The sequence below is a fragment of the Paroedura picta genome, chromosome 2 (assembly GCF_049243985.1).
Source record: "Paroedura picta isolate Pp20150507F chromosome 2, Ppicta_v3.0, whole genome shotgun sequence".
NCBI classification, from domain to species: Eukaryota; Metazoa; Chordata; class Lepidosauria; order Squamata; family Gekkonidae; genus Paroedura; species Paroedura picta.
This window is the reverse complement of record NC_135370.1, coordinates 153,214,525-153,235,314: the sequence shown is the minus strand read 5'-3', so window position 1 is coordinate 153,235,314 and position 20,790 is coordinate 153,214,525. Positions and strand designations below refer to the sequence as shown.

Below are 20,790 nucleotides of genomic sequence, written 5' to 3'. Positions count from 1 at the left end.
ATCCAGAAGAAGAGACCATTCCCAAAAGCAGTGATAACATACTAAAACTAGTTTTGCTAAGCTAGTTTTCACCTGTCATGGGTGAGGAATCCCGAGGTCCTTGTTAAGTCCTTAATGGGGGGTTTCAAACTTTTGTATTTCAGGCATACTTTTTGCCAGCCTGCACATAAAACCTCCACTATATGTTGTGCATAGAAACAGAATGCAGCTGTTAAACATATTTCTGGTCACTTATTATGCAACAGAAAGTTCCACATTAATATAATGCCAGGGAAGTGTATGGAAGTTGTACAGGCAGGTTGGGTACACGTATGAAATTTGAATTTGTCCATTTGTTTGTAATCCAGAATACCAGCTGCCATCTCTTTGTGTCAGAAAATGTTAAATCAACATGCCCCCTCCTCAGGCTGGGTATTTACATCTATGTGCCTCACCCTTAGGCCAGTCTGCTCGGGAGGTAGAGGGTATTTAGCTGCCAGTTTTGGGGGGGGTGTTGGGGGGGGCTATAGGTATTTTATTGGTCTTTTATGATTTTATGATTGTAAGCTGCTACAACTCTTTCTCGAGTGGCAGGATATAAATCCATAAATTAATAAATAAATGTCCTTAGACAATTTTTTAAAAATCCATTTGATATCTGGCCTTTTAAAATATGTTTTTACGTGTCTGACTTTGGTAGATTTAAGGAGTGCCTGCTGGAGAAAAAAAAAAGTTTAGTGTAAAGTAGGGCTTATTGTGTTCAAAGCCAATAGCCCTAGAGTTCTTTTCATGTGGCAGTGTTCCCGAAACTCATTGTCTCCTTACAATGATCCCTGAGCGAGTGAATTGAGTATCCCCCCCCGTGCACGGTTAGCTTTTCTCTCACTGAAGGCCACAGAGAGATGCTCAGTAAGAAACAGGTGTCCTGTTCAGTGATCCCTCAGCCTTTTGAGCCCTTATGAAGACTAGGGTCACAGATGATGCTGGGAAGAAGCAGCAAACCACTCAGCTCATCATAAATTAATGGAGTGGAAAATCAAGGCTTTGATGAACATAAGGCCACTATAAATGAGTACTGCTTCTTTGTGGGAGAGGCACAGTAGTGGGCAATTTAATGAGGGAGAAGCTCTGACGGGCACCTCCAAGCAATTTGTAGCATGTACAAGAAAAGTTGTAGAAGGACCTCATGGGCGAACTCTTATCTGACCACTTGGATGTTATTACGACTTGCAGCAAGGCGGTGGTTGTTTCTTTTCTAATAAGCAGGAGGCCAAACCGCCTAATATTTTCACCGTGGAAATAAGAAGCAAATTATGCGTGCTGATTAATTTTAATTGTTTGCCCTATTTCTGTATTAGCCAGACTCAAACACATACCCACGCACGGCACACGCTTCTTTGCCAAAAACTTTTTTGGCCTGCGTCCTATGCCATTTCTGCCCTCATTCTTCTCTCTGGCTGCCTCAGAGGCTTTCCTCTGCTGAGGTGCTTGCTTCCTCTGTCACTAGCACTGCCGCTGGCACCATCTTTCAAGGTGGACGTTCTAGTGACAGAAGAAGTGGCCATTGCAGTGAATACCCCCATCGCTGTTGGGAACTATTGCAAAGCTGCCTTGAACCCCAAGGGAAAGTAGGATAGAAATGTTTTAATAGAATAAGTGGAGCCGCTGCAATAAAGCTATTCTCCCTGCTTTATTTAGGCTGGAAATTGACTTGCTTCCCTTGGCTCAGCAGACCTGGCCAGGTAGACCCAGGCTATAATTACCTCAAGGCTGAGGTGACTGTTTTACAGCCGCATGATTGGAAATGCCAGGTGGAAGATGGCCACATTTGCTGGGACCAGGGGCGTCTGACTCCCACTGTGATTTTCTTTGGGTCTATGGGAACCCCGTAGACTGCATCTTGAGGATGGAAGACAATTTACAGATAGCTGGAGTGGGACAAACAGAAATGCGCTGGGCTGCCTTCTTGCCAACCATATTGCAAGCTGTCTCCTGTTCTGGCTCCCTGGATGCCATTGTAATCCAGTTTGGAGAAAATAAATTACCTGCCCAAGAAGAAGAAGAGTTGGATCTTTTATGCCACTTTTCTCTACCAGAAGGAATCTCAGAGCAGCTTACAACTGCCTTCCCTTTCCTCCCCCAACGACATGCACCCTGTGAGGTAGGTGAGGCTGAGCGAGCCCTGATGTTCCTGCTCGGTCAGAACAGCTTTATCAGTGCTGTGGCGGCCCAAGGTCACCCAGCTGGCTGCATGTGGAGGAGGACCAGGGAATCAAACCAAGTAAGTGATTGACCTTTTGTTGACTGTGGTGACCAATCTGCAAATCCTGTGTTCACATGTGCCCCACGTGCATTTATTCATGAACTGCTCAAGAAGAGAGCCTGGAGGGGTGATGTCAGTTCTGACAAGGTAGACTCTGCAAAAAAGAATGTGCGCAAGGCTGTGGGCCATTTTGTGGACTCCTGGTGGCTCTGTCATTCACCACTTGGACATTTCCTTAAAGCTGGCTCCCCTTTACAGGACTAATGAGGTACATTTGTCCTGCTGGAATGAGGACTTCACAGTGTACAGGACAAACTTCTTTGTTGGCTGCAGTGGTAGGAGTTTTTGTGTGAGTAGGTAGTTCCTGTTCAGTTCTTGTGGTGGTTTTAGACATTGGGCCAGATCCATTTGGGAAAGAGGCTGTGCCTGCATGCTTACCTCCCCTGGTGGGGGACCTCCTTAAGGGGTCTTGAGGGTCGAATCTTAATGGCATGCTCAGCTTGGAGGTAGCTTGTGGCTACCACTCCCAGGTAGCTTGTGGCTTTGTGAGACCACCAACAGCCATGGCCTTCCAACATCTGACCAGTAGTTCTGGGAGGGAAAGTCTTAGAAGAAATCCTTGGAATGTGTGCCTATTGTTGGCCCTTCAGGACACCTGGTTGGCAGCTCTGTGAAAAAGGATGCTGGTCTTGATGAACTGATGCTAAGGTCCAACAGGGCACTTCTTTTGGTATTGACACGCTTGTGAATGTTTGTGGCGGTGCTTGTAGTTGTTGTTGCATTTTTTATTGGAGCTCCTTGAGTCTGATCTAAGTCTCAGTGAGAAAGACAGGCTATAAATGAAGCAAACCTATTTTCAAACATTGAAGATCTAACCACTGAGTTTTCCCCTTAAGGGCTGCATGTTTTATCAGCAGATGGTGAGCCCTACCAGTGGAGATGCTCCTTGGGTCAAAAGGTGGTTCTTTTTCTTTTCTGTTTTCGGTGTGCATAGTTTTTGATAATCATGTAAAACCCAGGGAAATAGCCTGAAAGTAACAAGTACCAGATTTATCTGGAATAATGAGTTCACTGATTTTATTTGGTTGATTAAGTATTGTGGTTTATGTTTTTTCCCTTTGTCCTTTCTATCACATTTTATTTGCATCATCCTTAGTATCTTCTGTTCATGTTCCATCCTATAGTGAATGCAATGGCCTAGATCTGAAAATGGCAAGGAGATCACGTTCTTTCTCCATACAGAATATTGCTTACAAGCGTTCCAATCAATTTCAGCAAATCGGATACGAATCTTTACTGAAATACCTTCCTATTTAATTCTGTGCAGGTGTTTGCCTATATATTGATTGCAGCCATTTTAGGGATAATGATCCACCTTAGAGCAGTTATGTATCTTGATCTTTCTCAAAAGCTCCTTCTGTTTCCGTTGCACATAGATTTGTTCTAAAGAACTGATTGCACCATTTAGGATCTATATTCATTCATTAAGGGCAGGGAAGCTTTTGCTGCTGAATTAGCAGAATACGTCAATGTTTAGGTTATCACTAAGTTCTAGCTGAAGGAATCACAGTGATTTGTGACAATTTTGAAAGATGAATCGGAAATAACATTTAAAAGGCTCATGTTCGAGGTAATGCTGGTTAAATAGTCATTTGTTTTATTGTAACCTAAAAGTTTCTGAAAGGACCAGAGTTTTCATTGATTAGATTTCCTCCCCTCCAAGTCCACTTTAGCTCAATCTCTTCAAAGTTCAGTTTTGTATATGTATGCACTTAGGTACAGCTCATGAAGTCACTGAGAAAAGAGAGTGGAAGCATGAATAGAAGGGAGAAGCTATCCCTGTTAATGCCAGGCAGGATTCATGACAGTTAGCTTGTGATAACAGCAAATGAAACCGTGGTTGTGAGTAAGCAAGATTTAATGCAGCTTGGGTTGAATCCAATCAACTATGAGCAGAACCCCACTTCTGAAACAGAACTTCCCCTCCTGTCCTCTCCTACTCAAGTCTAGTGTAGCTCCCAAAATTATGCTCCAGGGATGCCCCGGCCTGGTACTAGATCAGGCACCATATGTAGATGTGCAGTGGAAGAAGGAATATGTCACAATTAACCATTGATAACAATGCTTTGATTATAACGGGTTGGATTTTTCAGCAGTAGAGTGGAACTTTCTTGCCTACCTACATTTTGCATGCCACTCATCTCCACAACATGCTGATCCTGGGGGACCAGGGGGCCCTGAGGAACAATATGAGGGATTTGCAGCAGGAATTGGAAAATGGTAGTAGCAAATTCTAATTCAGTCTAAATCCAGCCCTAAGAAATAGAACAACCAGACCACAGCAGATTATCTGATTAAAGAAATGTTTCTAAGTTTTACATGTCAATTCATTTCAAAAAAGTCTTGGGATGCCACTCCCACACCTAGGTGGCGGCGGGGGAGCTGGCAGGGGCATGTGGTGCTTTTTGGCCCGGCTCTTGGATTAAGCACAGGGCTGGCCTGCCCTAACCCCTGATGGTACCTGCAGCATTTCAGGGAACAAGGAAGACTCCTTATTCACTTACCACGGGGCATTTGAGGGCCTGAGTTGGGCCAGGGCTCGGCAGCACCCGGGATGGTGACGACATTGGGCATAATTTGGGATAAGCCCAACAGCTCTGTTGCCGCCAGCCCAGGCATTCCGCCCTGTGCATAATCAGTCACCATGAAGATAAACCGTATTGTAATAGTGGATGAGTTCAAATATATATTGCTGTGTTTGAGTCTGAGAGTTATTTGAAGAAGTGATTCCACTGAATGGATGACTGAGCCAAGCTAGTTAGCCCTTTTCATGTTTGTTCTTGTTACTGTCTAATTTTCCAATTATTATTTTTTGCTTTACCTGTGTTTGACTCACGTGTGTTGTTTTGATTCAGTTCATTTCTTCTTTGCCCTCATGGTCCACAGCCTTGCTGCCCTCACATTAATGTTATGTCAATGATATAAAACGTCTGCCACAACATCACAGATGCTCATAAACAAAAGCATACCGATGTCCACAGGCAATAGCTTTAAATCAACAGGGCGAGGCCCAGAACAGTGAGGGTGAAGAAAGGCTGAGGGCCATGAGAGTGAAAAAAAGAAAGAAATATAATGCTGAGAATAAAGAGAAGCCAGGGAATCAAAATGAGCTCCGAACAACATCCCAACAATGTTCATTTTACGAAAGGTGAGAATCTGGCTGTATCCAACGTGAACATCAAAATATGAGAATATTTAGTGAATCCATAGTTTAGAGCTTTGTTTTACCTTGCAAATTGCATTTTATGAGCTTAATTGCCACAATCCTAACTTTTTAATGACTCTACGTCAGTGGTCCCCAACCCCTGGTCTGGGGATCAGTACCGGTCCGTAGATCAGTCGTCCTCCTCCCTGGCTCCTGCCTCAGGGGCTGCCCTGCCACTCTGCCGCCGGCTCACCTTTGGTGCTCTCCAGCGACCGCCATGGCTGGGGCTCCCCCTTGGTGTGGCACTGCACAGCTGCTGCTGGCAGGGCCCCCCAGCGGGCGGCGGGAAAGCAAGTGGAGCAGGGGCTCAGGTAGCAGTGATGACATCCCTCGGCAAAGGACTACCCTCCCCCTGGGCCTCGGTAAAATTGTCAAGTGTTGACCGGTCCCTGGTGATAAAAAGGTTGGGGACCACTGCTCTACATCATTAGTCTTTCCCTTCTCTCCTGCTATTTCAGTTTACCTCGCCCTTGGGTGCCTCCTTCCCCTCAGCCTGTCTAGCGCTTTTGGAACCTGGAGAAGGGTAATGAGCTTCAGTATCTGGCATGTTGGATTAAGCAAGATGATTCCCATTGATTTTACTGTATATGAATTTGCATACATGGCATATACTTCGCACTTACACATACTAATTGTTGTTTTAAGAATAACTATAAAAAAACAATTGAGACTAAAATATCAAGTTTTGAAACTTTTTCTTGTGTCTTGCAGAGTACTCGGATGGCCTTAGATCACCTAGAGTCTGTCCCGGAGAAACTGAACATTTTAGAAGATCTTAGAGATTTTGGAGTGAGAATACATTGCCATATCTCTTTCATTAGAATACTTTGCATTCTTCTGCACACTGAGAAGTCTATGTGTTGGGGTCATAAAATCTAAATAATCACACTTTAACCTATCTTCTTATTTTCTTTTCCATTATACATACAAATGATGCAATGGTGCCATGAATGGGTTTGCTATCTAATCAGCTCCTTTTCTATTCCCATCCCCTTAGTCTAATCAAAAAGAGTCCTCTCTTCCTGGCTTGAATCCTAACTCATAATATAGAGCCACCCGATAACATATGGTTATTTTAATAAAATTAAGGTAAATAGCTGAGGATTATACCTTTCTTTGTGGGAGCTTTAGATCTATACAGACTATTTTGATAAGCTGTTTCTTATTAAAGTGGCATCAGCCCTTAGTTGTGCTAATATTTGAAAAGAGGTAGATTTTGTTTGGTTTATTGAGACACAATGCCATTTGCAGTCCCAGAGCACTGCTTCCAAAGTGAAGATACACTGAATAATCATGGATTCACAGCTGAGGATACTGATTGATAAACCTGCAGACTGCAAACTACTTGAATAGCAAATTTACTTATTACATCGGATAAATCCCCGTTCTTATGTCAGGGTACAGAATTCATGCCAGACATTTAGCATGCAAAATGTATAGGAATGCTGCTATGCCATTAATTCACTTTTGTTAATTGGCACCATGTCTCACCCGTGGCATGGGTTACAAGCTTTAAACCATGAAAATACCAGCTTGGTGTAGTGGTTAAGAATGACAGCTTCTAGTCTGGCAAGCCGGGTTTGATTCCCTGTTCCTCCATGTGCAGCCACCTGAATGACCTTGGGCTAGTGACAGACCTGTCAGAGCTGTTCTCACAGAGCTCTCTCAGCTGCCCTACTTCACGGGGTGTCTGTTGTGGGGAGAGGAAGGAAAGGTGATTGTAAGCTTCTTTGACACTCCTCTGTGTAGTGAAAAGTAGGGTATAAAACCCAACTCTTCTTCTCAAGCAATTTGAAGCCTCAGGTGAATAAGTTCACTGTTAGCCTGATTCTTTTAAAAAATGTTAGTCCAGGAAGGATCTCAGTTTATGTTCAATCCACAGAAGTACAAAGTGATTTCTCCCACCACTTTAAAACAGTAGACTGAGTATTCCATATTTTAATGGCTTGCTTAAATTTTGCCAAAGCTAGAGGGCTTGGGAGTAAAGAAGATTAATATAACTGATGTGTAAGGCCTCACTTCATCACAGGCACTGAGTCTGAATGGCTACTATTGTTAACATTTAAGTAGCATGACCCCGGTGTTAAGTGCTGTCATAGAAATGGCATGGTCAGATGGCCACTCTACTGGCCAGTCTTCCAGTGCAGGAACATGCCACAGGGAACTATACCCAACTAGGGAGAGCCAGTTTGGTGTAATGGTTAGGAGTGCAGACTTCTAATCTGGCAAGCCGGGTTTGATTCCACACTCCCCCACATGCAGCCAGCTGGGTGACCTTGGGCTCCTCACAGCACTGATAAAGCTGTTCTGACTGAGCAGTGATATCAGGGCTCTCTCAGCCTCACCCACATCACAGGATGTCTGTTGTGTGGAAGGGAAAGGGAAGGCGATTGTAAGCCGCTTTGAGACTCCTTTGGGTAAAGTGAGATATAAGAACCAACTCTTCTTCTATGGCAGCTACAATATCCTACTTCTCCTAGGACAAGTGTTTTGTCCTATAGATGTTAAAATGGCAGCTTCATTAATGCTGAACATATACTTTATGCTTTCAGAATTCTCCTGATCAGACAGAAATTGCTGGAGAAAGATGTGCTAAATATAAGGAAATCATGGGCTCCTTGCAGCAGCATTTGGAAGATTCAAAACGCAGACTTGAAGACTTCAGGGTAGGTTTACTCACTCTCTTTAAAACCTGTTTTGTATCCAATGTTCTCCATTTGTTTGGTAATAGTGTATGATCGTCCTTACTTGGATTTCCCAGGCCAACCTGATCTTGTTGGATCAGGTCAGTATTTGGATGGGAGACCACCATGGAATACCAAGGTTGCAATGCAGAAGCAGGCAAGCCAACACTGAATGACTCTTGCCTTGGAAACCATATGGGGTTATCATAAGTCAGCTGGAACGGGACAGTGCGTCATACACACACAGTGTCACATACAGCAGGTTGCCAGTTCCACACATGGGAAACTAGACATCAAAAATAACCTTATTGGGCTTCAGACTAAAGGTTCATTTAGTCCAAATATTTTGTCTTCGACAGTGACAAGCCAGCTAGTCCTAAGAAGTTCACAAATGGAATAAAATGAAGATAGCTATCTCCTGTTGTTTGTCTCCAGCATCTAGTATATCCCTTCTAGACGCAGTTTCCCTCTTAGTTGTCATAGTTATTGTGCATTAATAGATCTATGGCTCTATGAATTTGCCTAGTCCTAAAAAGAGGAAATACTGTTTCATGGAGCATGTCACATAAGGGACATAATGCATGAAAGATGCCCTTTGTGAGTCTGAAACCTACTGTGTTCATCAGAGATGCCAAAGACTAGGAAATGAACTTGCAGTATTCAAACTTGCTGTGATTAATACATGCTAACTACACCACACATCCGTAAGCAAATGAGAAGACCAACCCAGCTACTTTCCTGAAACTATTTCAATCACAATGAGCACTTCAACCCACTATCACAGTCAGATTGCTTTTTCCATCCTCCTCTTCCATCTTAGACACTGGTGGTTCCAGCGTCAAGCACAGTGCTGTGAAACACTTTACTCCCATCAGCATGGAGGCAAAGGTCCTAAAATATATCTAACGTGGATGTACATTTATGACACAATCCTTATCCATTATGGCCCATGTGTGGGCATCAACCCATGAAATGTGATGCATTCCAATACGCTCTGGCTTCATGTATGATCTGTCAAAGGCTTCAGCTTGGAAGATGAGGAACCAGAAACCATGGAGTACCTGCAATGCTGCCCTTGTTGCATTGTGCCTTCCTTGATTATTTTAGCATAATTTTTTTCAGGTCCTGGGTGGTTAGTTAAAGTGTTGAACATGTACTGGGTTTTTAAATCCCCTTTGGCACTTTAATTGGAAAGGTGGGATATAAATATCCAGGTAACAGACAATAAGGACACATTTGGGGTCCATTTAGTCTAAAATAGATGTTTTGAGCTGACTTTATTTCAGGATGGGTAGATTTCGTGCTTTAACAAACACAATAAACACCCATTGCCAGGTGCTGTTTGCCTGTTTTAAGAATCTCTGTACAAACAAAAAAAAAGAGAATAATTCCCACTGAACCGACGTGCTGAAAGAAGAAGCTGCAAAACTTGCAGCAGCGAGCACAGAAGGTGACTTCTCCCAGAATCTGCTGACAAGGACATAGACTCTGGAGAGGAAATCAGATTTAATGCTAACTACAAGATTTACATTCTGAAGACTGAAACAGATTGTATCAGTTTACAATCATTCTTCCGCATTATATAACCCAGGCTTTAGGCTGTTTTTAATCTGAAAGATAAAAGGCCATATATAAAAATCTGCTGTTTCATAGGATGCATTTCCGTTCCCTCTCGCAGGATAAGAAAACCGAGGCTGATATTTCTGCCATACACAGTGCATCTTCTAAGTGGCGAATGAGCACCAACTTTTTGTCCAGCTCCTTACTTTCTTCTCCAGGATGTAAGTAGCCATCTTCGTTTGGGGATCCCCACAGTGCCATCCAGGGGTCCTTTTGCGGTGAAGTGACATGGAAATAACCTTCCGATTTCCATTGTTAGAATAATCAGAGCCCTTGCCGCTTTTCAGCTTCATGTATTTAGTTACCCCATATTCCTGCCAGGAAATAATGTAAATCTCAGAACATGCATTTGTGTATGAAGGTTATCAGAACTAAAATTATGCTGGTGCCAGTCAAGCGTCAGTGAAGGGAAGGAACTAGTGGTATCCCAAAGGGGAGACAATGGCAAATATATTTAATAGTCAAGGAAAAATGCTGAGCCAACTTGTTCCTGATCGCTTGGCAGTCTTGCCATAGTCAGCCTCTTCCCTTGGGCGACCTCCATGAAGCTCACCTGCCAGTGACCTGCAAATGGAGGCCACGACTTTATCCTGTTTTCCTTCAATCAGAACAACAACCCTTCCAGAATAGCCAACACACAGTAGAATTACAAAAAAATGTGGGTGACTTTTCTACCCAATTTAGGGTTCCCAAGGTGTGACCAATAACATCAAAGCAAGCCATAAACATCTACAAAGATGTACAAAGCAATTTAAAACAAACATATGAGTTGGAAGGCGGGTCAAGGAGACTCAGTGAGGGAATGCCAGACAAAACAGGTACGTTTTCTCCCAGTAGCAGAAGACAGTAATAGAAGGGGATAGTCAAATCTGCCTTGGGAGGGAATTCCATAATTTTGGTGCTATGGCCAAGAAGGCCCTTTCTTGGGTTGCCATTCATCTAGCCTTAGATGCCATAGACATCTGACCAATATGACCATAGTAGTTAGGTAGTTTCTTAGTTAGTAAGAAACATAGTACTTAGGTAGTCCTTAAAATATGCCTGCCCCAAAGTCATATAGGGCCCAGAAGTATATTTAGAGTCAGTGTACATGGAACAATATTGGCTTGATATGGCCTCTATGACCCAGGCCAATCAGAATTTTAGACACAGCATACTGCACCAACGGTAGCTTCCAGACAATCAATGGAAAATTCTTGCAGCAGTTTGACTCATTCCAAATTCTACCGGCAGGAAACTGATTGGCTAATTAGATTGGCTAATTGGCAAGACTGTGATTTCTTCTGTGATAAATAGCAAAACCAAATACAATCATTTTGCTTGGGGTATGTTCATAATAGAATCTGCATAGCATAAAGTGAAATTGTACAATTGTGTTCATTCTGCTGCTAACCATCTCACCTGTCATCTTTGGGCAGTGACAGATTTCTAGAGGGAATGTATTCACAATTTTGTCAGCGTCCCTCACTCTGGTTTTCAGGCAATACAACAAGCTAAAGCCATCTTGTTTTATAAGGGTGGAATATCTAATTACTGTCTTGTGTGGATTGTACTAAAATCTAGCTTCAGTTTGAAGACGGCTATTTATAATACATTTCTAATACAAAAAATAAACTCTTACATAAATCAATTACTTAATGGATGCATTGCTTGATAATAGCCTTTGATATTATAGATTACTTTGTCCTAAGATAATTATCAGCTATTCAGATCATGATTAATGGCATTGCGCAGGAATAATGCTTCTTTACTTAAGCTTCATCTCACTACTTAACAAGACTAAATCAAATTAGATTTCCAAAATGGTGAAGGATGTAATTGGTATTTGTACCCACGTGTAAGTGACAAGTGAGTTGACAGAGGCACCTAAAAATAATATATGTGAATTTCCTTTTTTTAAAAAATTCCAACCAACTATCGTTGGTTCTTTCTTTGTACGGTACAAAGGCTAAGTATTTGAAGTATTACTTCTTAGCTTCTCAGATTGTCTGAAGCCCCCCTGCAGGGGGGGGGGGAGTTTAGAGACCCAACTTAAGGGACTGCAGATAGAAGTTTGAATTTTTGAACATCCCCAATCCCACAACAGCCAAAATATGACTTGTCTGAGCAAAAGAAATGAGCCTCTGCCCTTCACATACATACAATATAAAATTGAATGTACCACATACAGCCTGGGGGCTGCATGGTTAGATCTATGCAATGTGGGCCAAGCCAATGCCCAGCTGGGAGTCAGTGTTTTGGCACTCTACTACCAGACTTTCTTTACTATAGCACAGCCAGGCTACAGCAAGCAGCTTCTCCAGGAAAGGAGTGATCGGAAAAAGTGGACTCTCAACTGAGAGTCAGAGTTCTGACCCATCCTGCCCAGGAAGCCTCTCACCAAGTACCAGTAAAGTTACCTGATGTCATGGCATGGCCCAATTAGCTCCAGAGAAGATATAGTATGACCCCGCCATAACTATTTAATTTGCGTACATACACAAATGAAAACGCTGGAGGGCGTCACCCCAAGGGTCAGACATGACTCGGTGCTTGCACAGGGTATACCTTTACCTTTTACACAAATATGCACATACCCCAGATAAGACAAGGATTCTTAATGATCAGGTCATTGAAAAGCTGTTGGCAAAATTAAAATTATGACCATTAAGATTAAGATTACAGCCATAGCTGTAGTTTGACTTGTATTTTGACTCGTGTTTTAACAATTTAGAATTTCTTCAGAAATAAATTCAGGGAGAGTAGGTCTATCAAAGAGTAATAGTTCTTCTCCCATTCCCCCTCAGAGCCAACTGCTGCTCTTGCTCAGGATTCCGCCCCCTTCTTCCCTTCAGGCCTGCTGTGAAGGAAGTCTCAAACTGTTGCGGGGGTTCTTTTGCCTCCTGTTTCATCTGTACAACCACCTGTGCGGGAACCCTCAAATGTTACTTTTGCACAACAGCTCTGTCCATCTTCCAAAGTAGCCATTTCTTCAGTTGCCAGCAGTAGGCCTCAGGCTTCAGAAAGGCAGACATCACCAGCCAAGCAACAGACTGTGCTAGCCAAGGGGTGTCTGTGGCCATGTGCATTCCTTTTGAAGAGGTGCATGTGAGGGGGGAGAGCTTTCCCTTCAGCCTAACTGCATTTAGATGAGCTGTCCTTCCAAGGGATCCACAGATCCCACGTGGAGGTTGGCATCCTTAAACCTCAGAGGGGTGCAAGAAGAAGAGTTGGTTCTTAAAGGTAAAGGTAAAGGTATCCCCTGTGCAAGCACCGAGTCATGTCTGACCCTTGGGGTGACGCCCTCTAGCGTTTTCATGGCAGACTCAATACGGGGTGGTTTGCCAGTGCCTTCCCCAGTCATTACCGTTTACCCCCCAGCAAGCTGGGTACTCATTTTACCGACCTCGGAAGGATGGAAGGCTGAGTCAACCTTGAGCCGACTGCTGGGATTGAACTCCCAGCCTCATGGGCAAAGCTTTCAGATGGCTGCCTTACCGAGGCTCTAGAGTTGGTTCTTATATGCCGCTTTTCTCTACCTGAAGGAGTCTCAAAGCGGCTTATATTCGCCTTCCCTTTCCTCTCCCCACAACAGACACCCTGTGAGGTAGGTGAGGCTGAGAGAGCCCTGATATAGCTGCTTAGTCAGAACACTTTTCTCAGTGCTGTGGCGAGCCCAAGGTCTCCCAGCTGGTTGTATGTGGGGGAGCAGGGAATCAAACCCAGCTCCCCAGATTAGAAGTCCGCACTCGTAGCCACTACACCAATGCTACAGTCACTCCTTCAAAGCAGCCACTTTTGCCTGGGGAGCTGATCTTTATAGTCTGGAGATGAGCAATAATTCCCGGAGATCTCCAGGCCCCATCTTGAGGTTGCCTATCCCTAGTTTGGAAATATTCCTTGAGGTTTGGAAGTGGGGCCTCAAAAGGGTATAATGCCTCCACAGCCACCTAACCAGCCAAGTGAGGCCCTAAACCCACACCAAACCATGAGCTAGCACTCATTGCATTACAGAACACAATGGGCTTTACTACTAGTTTAAAAAATAAAGTTTCTTTTGATTTGAGGCAAGTGCATTTACCTTTTGAGGCCAAAATGGTGGTGTGAAACTGCTGGGAAGGGGAGAAATCTCCTTGCCCCCTCCTAAACTTTTGTTTTCTACTGTTGTCTGCAACTGTCAGATGAGAGTTAGCATAGTCCCCTGCATCTGTTTTGGTTCCCCTCACAGGATTACTTATCTACTTTCTTATGAGGAGAAAGCTTTTTTTAAAAAATGCCTAAATGTTCCAAGACAGGGAAGAGAAAGCAAAAACTTCTCCATCTCCTAAAAGGGAGAACTGCTTTTGTATTTCCAGATCAGCCCAGAATCTTCCAGAAAGCAGCATGTTCTGGATACATTCTAAAACGTATCCACATTGTATTAGTTCATTTTCCAATTTAGGGGCCACTGTTTTGTATATTTACAATCCTTGGGACTGTTAAGCTGAGAACTATGAAATATACTTCAATAAACATGACCTCCAGCTGAGCCTATTGGAGACAACGTGAGTGAGTGCAACCCTCTCCTGATAGCACATTTTAAAATCTCTTATCTTCTGCAGGGTGTGTGTCCTGGCTGTAGTTGCCTCGGTAGCATAAGCCTTTTCCTCCTCCCCATCTTCCTTGCCTGCCTGTCTGCCAGTGGATACAAGCAAAGCTTACTTGGCATACATGTAGCCCTAAAGAGCAGAACAGCCAGGCAAAATGGAGTGTGGTTATATACAGAATCAGAAACCCTCCCCAAGCCAGTAAGAGGGTGCAGTGATTAGCTGAAAGTGAAAGTGAATTAAAAATGTCAGTCCAATTCCCAGCATTGTTAGTGTTGAGTCACTCTCTCCCCTCCCTGTGCCTCTTACCACCCAGGAGATCAAAATTAGGCAATAAGAAGTCTAGCTGTGCTCCCCAGTGACACCTTCCCAGACTGCAGAGAGCAGGCCATGAAACCAACATTTCTCTAGGCAGACCAGGGTATTGAGCGGTCATTTGTGAGCTGAATCCTGATTTCACAAAACAGCCATAGTTAGAAGAAATCCCAGTTTCCATGTGATGTCTGAAACAAGCCAGTGTTTCTTCAATGTATAAGATCCTTAAGCTGCTGGTCCAAGGGACCAGATCTTTTGACTGGAAGGTCATTGCAAAAGACAGTGAGGCCATGAAATCTGCTGTGTAATGAGATTAGGCAAATAGCAGTATTTTCTGTGTGTATAGACTGCAGTGTAGCAGGTCAGTTAGACAGAAAAGACCAGAAGAAAAATGATTGCCCATTAACTGAGAGCATTATTAGTGACAAGGTGTGATTAACAACTCATTAAATTCCGGATGTGAACAGTGTTTTGAAAAACATTGTGGAATAACCTCATACTGAAGCTGCAGAGTAGCATTGACTTTAAGGGGTTTCAAACAAAATAGCAATGTTATCAGTTCAGGCAAAGATAAAAGACTGTGCAGTTTGCAAGAACCCAAGTGTCAGTTTTCCTACACAGTGGGATAATTGTTTTCATATCAAGAGGGAAGAAATATGACCATAGGGTTAATAGGGCAAACACAACTCTTTACTCTGTGTTTGCATACAGTTTTAATCCCCTCCTGCCCTCCACAAGAAAAAAGAAGTACAGTTGATTGCTACTGTCCTCATGCATCCTTTGAGTAACTGAAAAAAGGTAGTGTTTTTGGAAACAGAACCAGAGTAGACTTTGAAGGTTAAGAGGCTACTATTGCTTGCCTCCTGGTCTCTGGCTCAGTTCAGATCATGACCTGCTTGTGTTTGAATACAGAGATACTCAAGTAACCTGACTCAGCATGTCTACTCTAAATGATTATGGGGGGGTGAGGCACATAGAGGTCTTTTTTCAGTGCCTCCTTTTTTCAATGCCAGTGCTTTAACTGGGGATGCCGAAGATCAAGCCCAAGGACCTTCTGCCTCTCATCCATTGCTCCTTTCCTGGACTGAGTTTGCTCATCTGTAGCAACAAAATCAGAGCCTCTTGTGGCGCAGAGTGGTAAGGCAGTGACATGCTGTCTGAAGCTGTCTGCCCATGAGGTTGAGAGTTCGATCCCAGCAGCCAGCTCAAGGTTGACTCAGCCTTCCATCTTTCCGAGGTCGGTAAAATGATGAGTACCCAGCTTGCTTGCTGGAGGGTAAACGGTAATGACTGGGGAAGGCACTGTCAAACCACCCCGTATTGAGTCTGCCATGAAAACACTAGAGGTTGTCACCCCAAGGGTCAGACATAACCCGGTGCTTGCAAAGGGGATACCTTTACCTTTACCTTTTAGCAACAAAATCACTCTATGCACAACAGAACTCATCACACAGTACTTTGTGGAGTAATTTAAGTAAATATGTTGTGCTTGCTAGTCAGTTACCTAAATTTAGTTTTCTCTGATTTTAGATTACGAAATGGTCAGCAACTGCAGGTGCTTTGCATTAGTAATGTAAATATATTACTCCCCCCACCATGTACAAAGTACTGAAAAATAGTTTCCCCAGAACTTGAATTATTTCTAAGCCTTATTGGACTGCATAGATCTATACCTTTAAAACGTGTAGCCTCCTGAAAGAAAGGTCATAGGAGCTGATCTCCCTGATCTTATGTTACTGGGGGTCCTGGCTTTCAATTAATGATGGCGCAGATGATAATTATTGACAGGAATAACGATGCTGTTTATATTGTGTTTTATTTATGGTGTAATCCTCCCAATAACCAGTGGGTTATGTCCAGATTACAGATGAAGAAACAAGTGAGGGCAGGTAACTTCTCTCAAGCTACTTAATTAATTCATGGCTAAAGTGAAATTTGAACTGGGGATTTCTTGGCTCACCTGCCTAGCCACTAAGCTACAGGAACTCTTAGTAATCCCTTCTCATTAGCTGGGACTGATCAATGCATATAAGATGTGACAGCAGCAACATGGTGTAGGATAGTGGTTTCCAGAGAACCAGTGGAATATAGTGGGTAAGAATATAGAAGATCAGACTTCAAAGCAGTCTTTATTAGCCTATAACCTACGTTCACAGAGGTTGCTGTGAAGGGGGATCATGGAAGCATCCTTGCCAGAAGGGTGAGAATATAAATTCAAGGAATAAATGAATGAAGTTTCCCACCTTCAGATATCTCTTTTTATATCAACATGTCTGCTAAGGGAAAGCCCTCTGTGTGGCTGTTACATGTTCCAGAGGATCGCGGTGGGTCCTGAGGCATATAACTAAGGTGGGACACAGTTCTTAGGGATCCACTGCTTTCCTGCACAGACTAGAACACACCTCATACTTTCTTCTGACTGCACATTATGGGAGATGATCAGTAATGGTGGGCAGGCTGTCCTTCAGGGAAGCTTGGCAAGCATTTTGCTTCATCTCCTTCAAGGAAGCCTATCTTAAGCCGAAGGCTCCCCAGAACCCAGCTTGACAGCCGCTGCTGCACTCCCAGAGATACAAAACATTTGGATATTGTTAAAAACTATTCCTAGAATGACAGTGGAATGGATCTCCTCAAATTTCCCAAGGGTCCATGTGGAATAGAAGGAGCATCTTTACTTAATAAATGTCTTAACCTGCCATTCCTTCCACCACATCACTGCGAGGTACGCTGGGCAAGTGACTGGCCCTGGTGATCTGAACCCAGATCTCTATGGTCCTGGTTCAGCACTCTAACCATTACTCTTGATATGTCCCTCATCAGGTTGCCTGCTCTCTAAATGCAGTCTCCATTTTTGTTTTCTGCATCTCTGGTAGCACCAAATGTCCTCTGTTTCTGAAGAATGGAGGCCAGAATGCAAGAAGTTGTACTTTAGGACTTGACAAGTATTAGTTGTCAGCTGCAGCTTTTAACAGTTGCTGAAATCAGCCATGGTTTGTTGTGTAGGGGGGTGGGGGACATCCCCTGCCCTTACAGAGTGCAGCATATTTCCTGTGCCATTCTCAAACTGGAAGAGACAGAGGAGGAATTTGTTTTTGCACCCTCATAGATTACCTATTCAAACAAGTTAATGTATTATATTTTACTGAGCTGATCCAAAGGAAAGGCAAAGTGCAGCACACAACACTATACTAGCATGGTCTCCTCAGATAGCAGTGCCGAGGCTACAATGGTCATAGAGAAGTCCCACGCTCGGTGGGAGGGGGGGATGGGAGCATACAGGTACAACTGTTTACTGCAGGGGTAGTCAACCTGTGGTCCTCCAGATGTTCATGGACTACAATTCCCATGAACCCTTGCCAGCAAACACTGGTAGGGGCTCATGGGAATTGTAGGCCATGAACATCTGGAGGACCACAGGTTGACTACCCCTGGTTTACTGCACAGATAGGATGTTCTGTCCAGGAACATGGATCAGGGAGACAGGAACACTTCGTCATCCATGTTGTTAGCCACTTATAGGGCTTCAAGTGGGCAGCCGTGTTGGTCTTAAGTAGCACAACAAAATTTGAGTCCAATGGCACCTTTAAGACCAACAAAGATTTATCCAAGGCATGAGGTTTTCATGTGCATGTTTGTGAGTCCCAACTTCTAAGAAAGCCAGTCTAAAGATAAGGCATTCTGCTCCCCATATGTTTTATGCCTCATCACATTTCAGCAGGGTAGTTTGCCCTCTTTAAGATATTGTGATGATACGTCAGTGATTTATTTGAATTGATCTGCTCAAAAAGAAATGGACCAGGATGAAAATGTTAAAATACCATTATTTTTGATGTCCGTATCAAGGATCTGTACGTCTCAAATGTAGCATTTGCTGTCATGCCCTCAAAATATAATTTTTAATCACAACTACCCCAATCCTTTTTTTAAGCCCGAGTGTGCTATTTACCACACCATCCTATGGCTAAAGGCAACAGATTCCAGAGGTTAATATTTCACTGTATTAAAAGGATTTCCTGTAATATGTTTTAAGTTTATTGCTTTTTGATTTTATCGCGTACCTTCTGGTTCTTGTATTACTGGAAAGGTAAACAGGATTTGCTATTCCATCTGGCCTTTCTCTGTACTATTCATAATTCCAGATACCCACTCCATTCTGCTTACTGTGGGTAATGAAAGCAGCTCTCAATGTTAGCAGCTTTTGCGTTCAAAACCTTTGAACCTCATATTTCCAGTACGATTAGTTCAATGTCCTTTGGGGAAGAGCAAAGAAATGAGAGATAATGGAGGGCGAACTTAAGGGGGGGGGGAGGAGATTCTAAGAAGAACGGCTCTTCTATATTAGACTCACAAACAAACTGTAAGGCACTTACCCCATGATTCTGCCTCACTTGGCTGTGACACAGAGTGGAATACTGCAGGACAAAGCTAGGCACATGAATCTTTCCTTCCCAATCTTCCTCCGTCCTGGTGAAAGGAAACAGCCCATCCTATGACACTGATAGGCAGCAATGACACTTTTCACTCACAGGCTGACGTCTAGTAACTCTGATTGATGTAATCCCTTTAAGAACTGACTCACGCTCATTTTATTCCCCGCACTGTGTTCTTGAGGGTACTTCTTTCCTACCAATATCAGGCTTCTCTTGCTCAAACAAGGACACTCCACTGAAATAAAGAACAGAGAGCCAAAGCTAAGTGCTTTTAAGTGGCTTGGTTTCAGTCTGAAACAACCATTTGTTTACCTCTTTCAGTGTGAAATTAGTGGATCATAAAATGGATTAATTTTCAAAGGATCTTGGCCCGGCAAATGTCATTCCTCTTGCTGGTAGCCACCAGCAAGCTGACGTTTACAATGCACTTCAATACATTTTGATAGTCTGATTTTTTTATCCGTTTTGCCTGCCCCCCCCCCCCAAATTACCTATGGATTCATTATTACACCAGTACTACAATTTGTTCTAATCCATTATGCTATAATATGTAAGTTCTTAACGTAAGCCATAGTTTCTATTTTCCACATAGATGGAGCTCACTAACCTGGCTCCCCTCTCTTTCTGACCCCCTTCATACTTGGACAAAAAGCATAACCAGAGTATGGGTGATCATTCATTCAGTTATGTGTTTTCTCTGTGGAGTAAGTGCCTTTAAGTTGCAGGGTTTTCCAGGCAAGAGACTAACAGTGGTAGTTTGGCGTTGTCTTCCTCTGCATAGAAGCCGTGGATTTCCTTGGTGGCCTCCCATCCAAATATGGACCAGGGCTGCCCCTGCTGAAGCTCACAAGATCTGACAAGACTGGTCTAGCCTGGGTCATCCAGGCATGTTTTCTGTTCTTACAGAAGCATTGAGATGCCTCAGAGCTTTCCTCTTGGGCTTTTCCCCAGCAAACAATTGATTGCCTTCTTTGTCTTTCCCTTTGCGACACTTACCAACAGTGCTCTTCTTTTGGATTTAACTGCAGCTAAGAAGAACACCAGCAGCACGACTGTCAATGGGATGAGGCCCCGCGTGGAACCAGAGAAGTACTAAAAAGAACCGAGAAAAGTGCCTTTTCCCTTCAGGACACGCAGCTGTGCCCCACTCTGCTTCTGGCCAGTCCAGTCCAGCTATATTGACAAGCAGTGCTGCTTCCTCGGCTTCACTGATGCCAAATTTTAACTGAAGTCGCCATCATGGCTGTGTACCCAAAGTCAGGCAGGTAATGGCCGAAGAGTCAAGATGTCCTGTAAAACGCCAAAGCGTCTCATGGCAGGAGGCCTTGTCCTCTTCTGCATTGCTCTTCTCCATTTCCAACCAGACCTTGCAGCTCCTCAGTGCCACACGTGGACTGCTTTGACTGAGGTGGTCTTGTTGGTTTTTTTTAAACCAAACCTTGTTTAATTTAAATCTGTTTTAACTTCAAAGATGTGATTATATTTTGGTCAGACAATATAATCTAGGCAGTCTTTTAAAAACAATCAGGAAATGGTTAATAGAAAATGCTTTTGCGTGGAAATATGATGTTTTCTAAATTTGGTAAAGCCATGCGTTTGCATGCGACAGCATTTTTGCAACAGGAGTGCCTCGAATGATGCTTTGTGCAATGATTACATTATTGCGCTT

General features: G+C 43.4%; 1 protein-coding gene across 6 annotated transcripts in view; it reads left to right on the top strand.

Annotated features, from left to right (window-relative positions):
• Window positions 1–20,546, top strand: part of CEP128 (centrosomal protein 128) — a 237,187-nt gene extending 216,641 nt beyond the window's left edge. For 3 of the 6 annotated variants that reach the window (XM_077323396.1, XM_077323393.1, XM_077323394.1), the window contains 4 exons: window positions 6,219–6,296; window positions 8,060–8,173; window positions 9,870–9,972; window positions 20,150–20,546. In XM_077323396.1, coding sequence (XP_077179511.1) covers window positions 6,219–6,296; window positions 8,060–8,173; window positions 9,870–9,972; window positions 20,150–20,217 — 363 coding nt within the window. In that variant the 3' untranslated portion in view covers window positions 20,218–20,546. Of the gene's footprint in view, window positions 1–6,218; window positions 6,297–8,059; window positions 8,174–9,869; window positions 9,973–10,495; window positions 13,036–16,537; window positions 16,581–20,123 lie in introns of those variants that run through there. The other 3 variants (XM_077323395.1, XM_077323398.1, XM_077323397.1) reach the window with 3 other exon arrangements.
• Window positions 20,547–20,790: the final 244 nt, after the last annotated feature.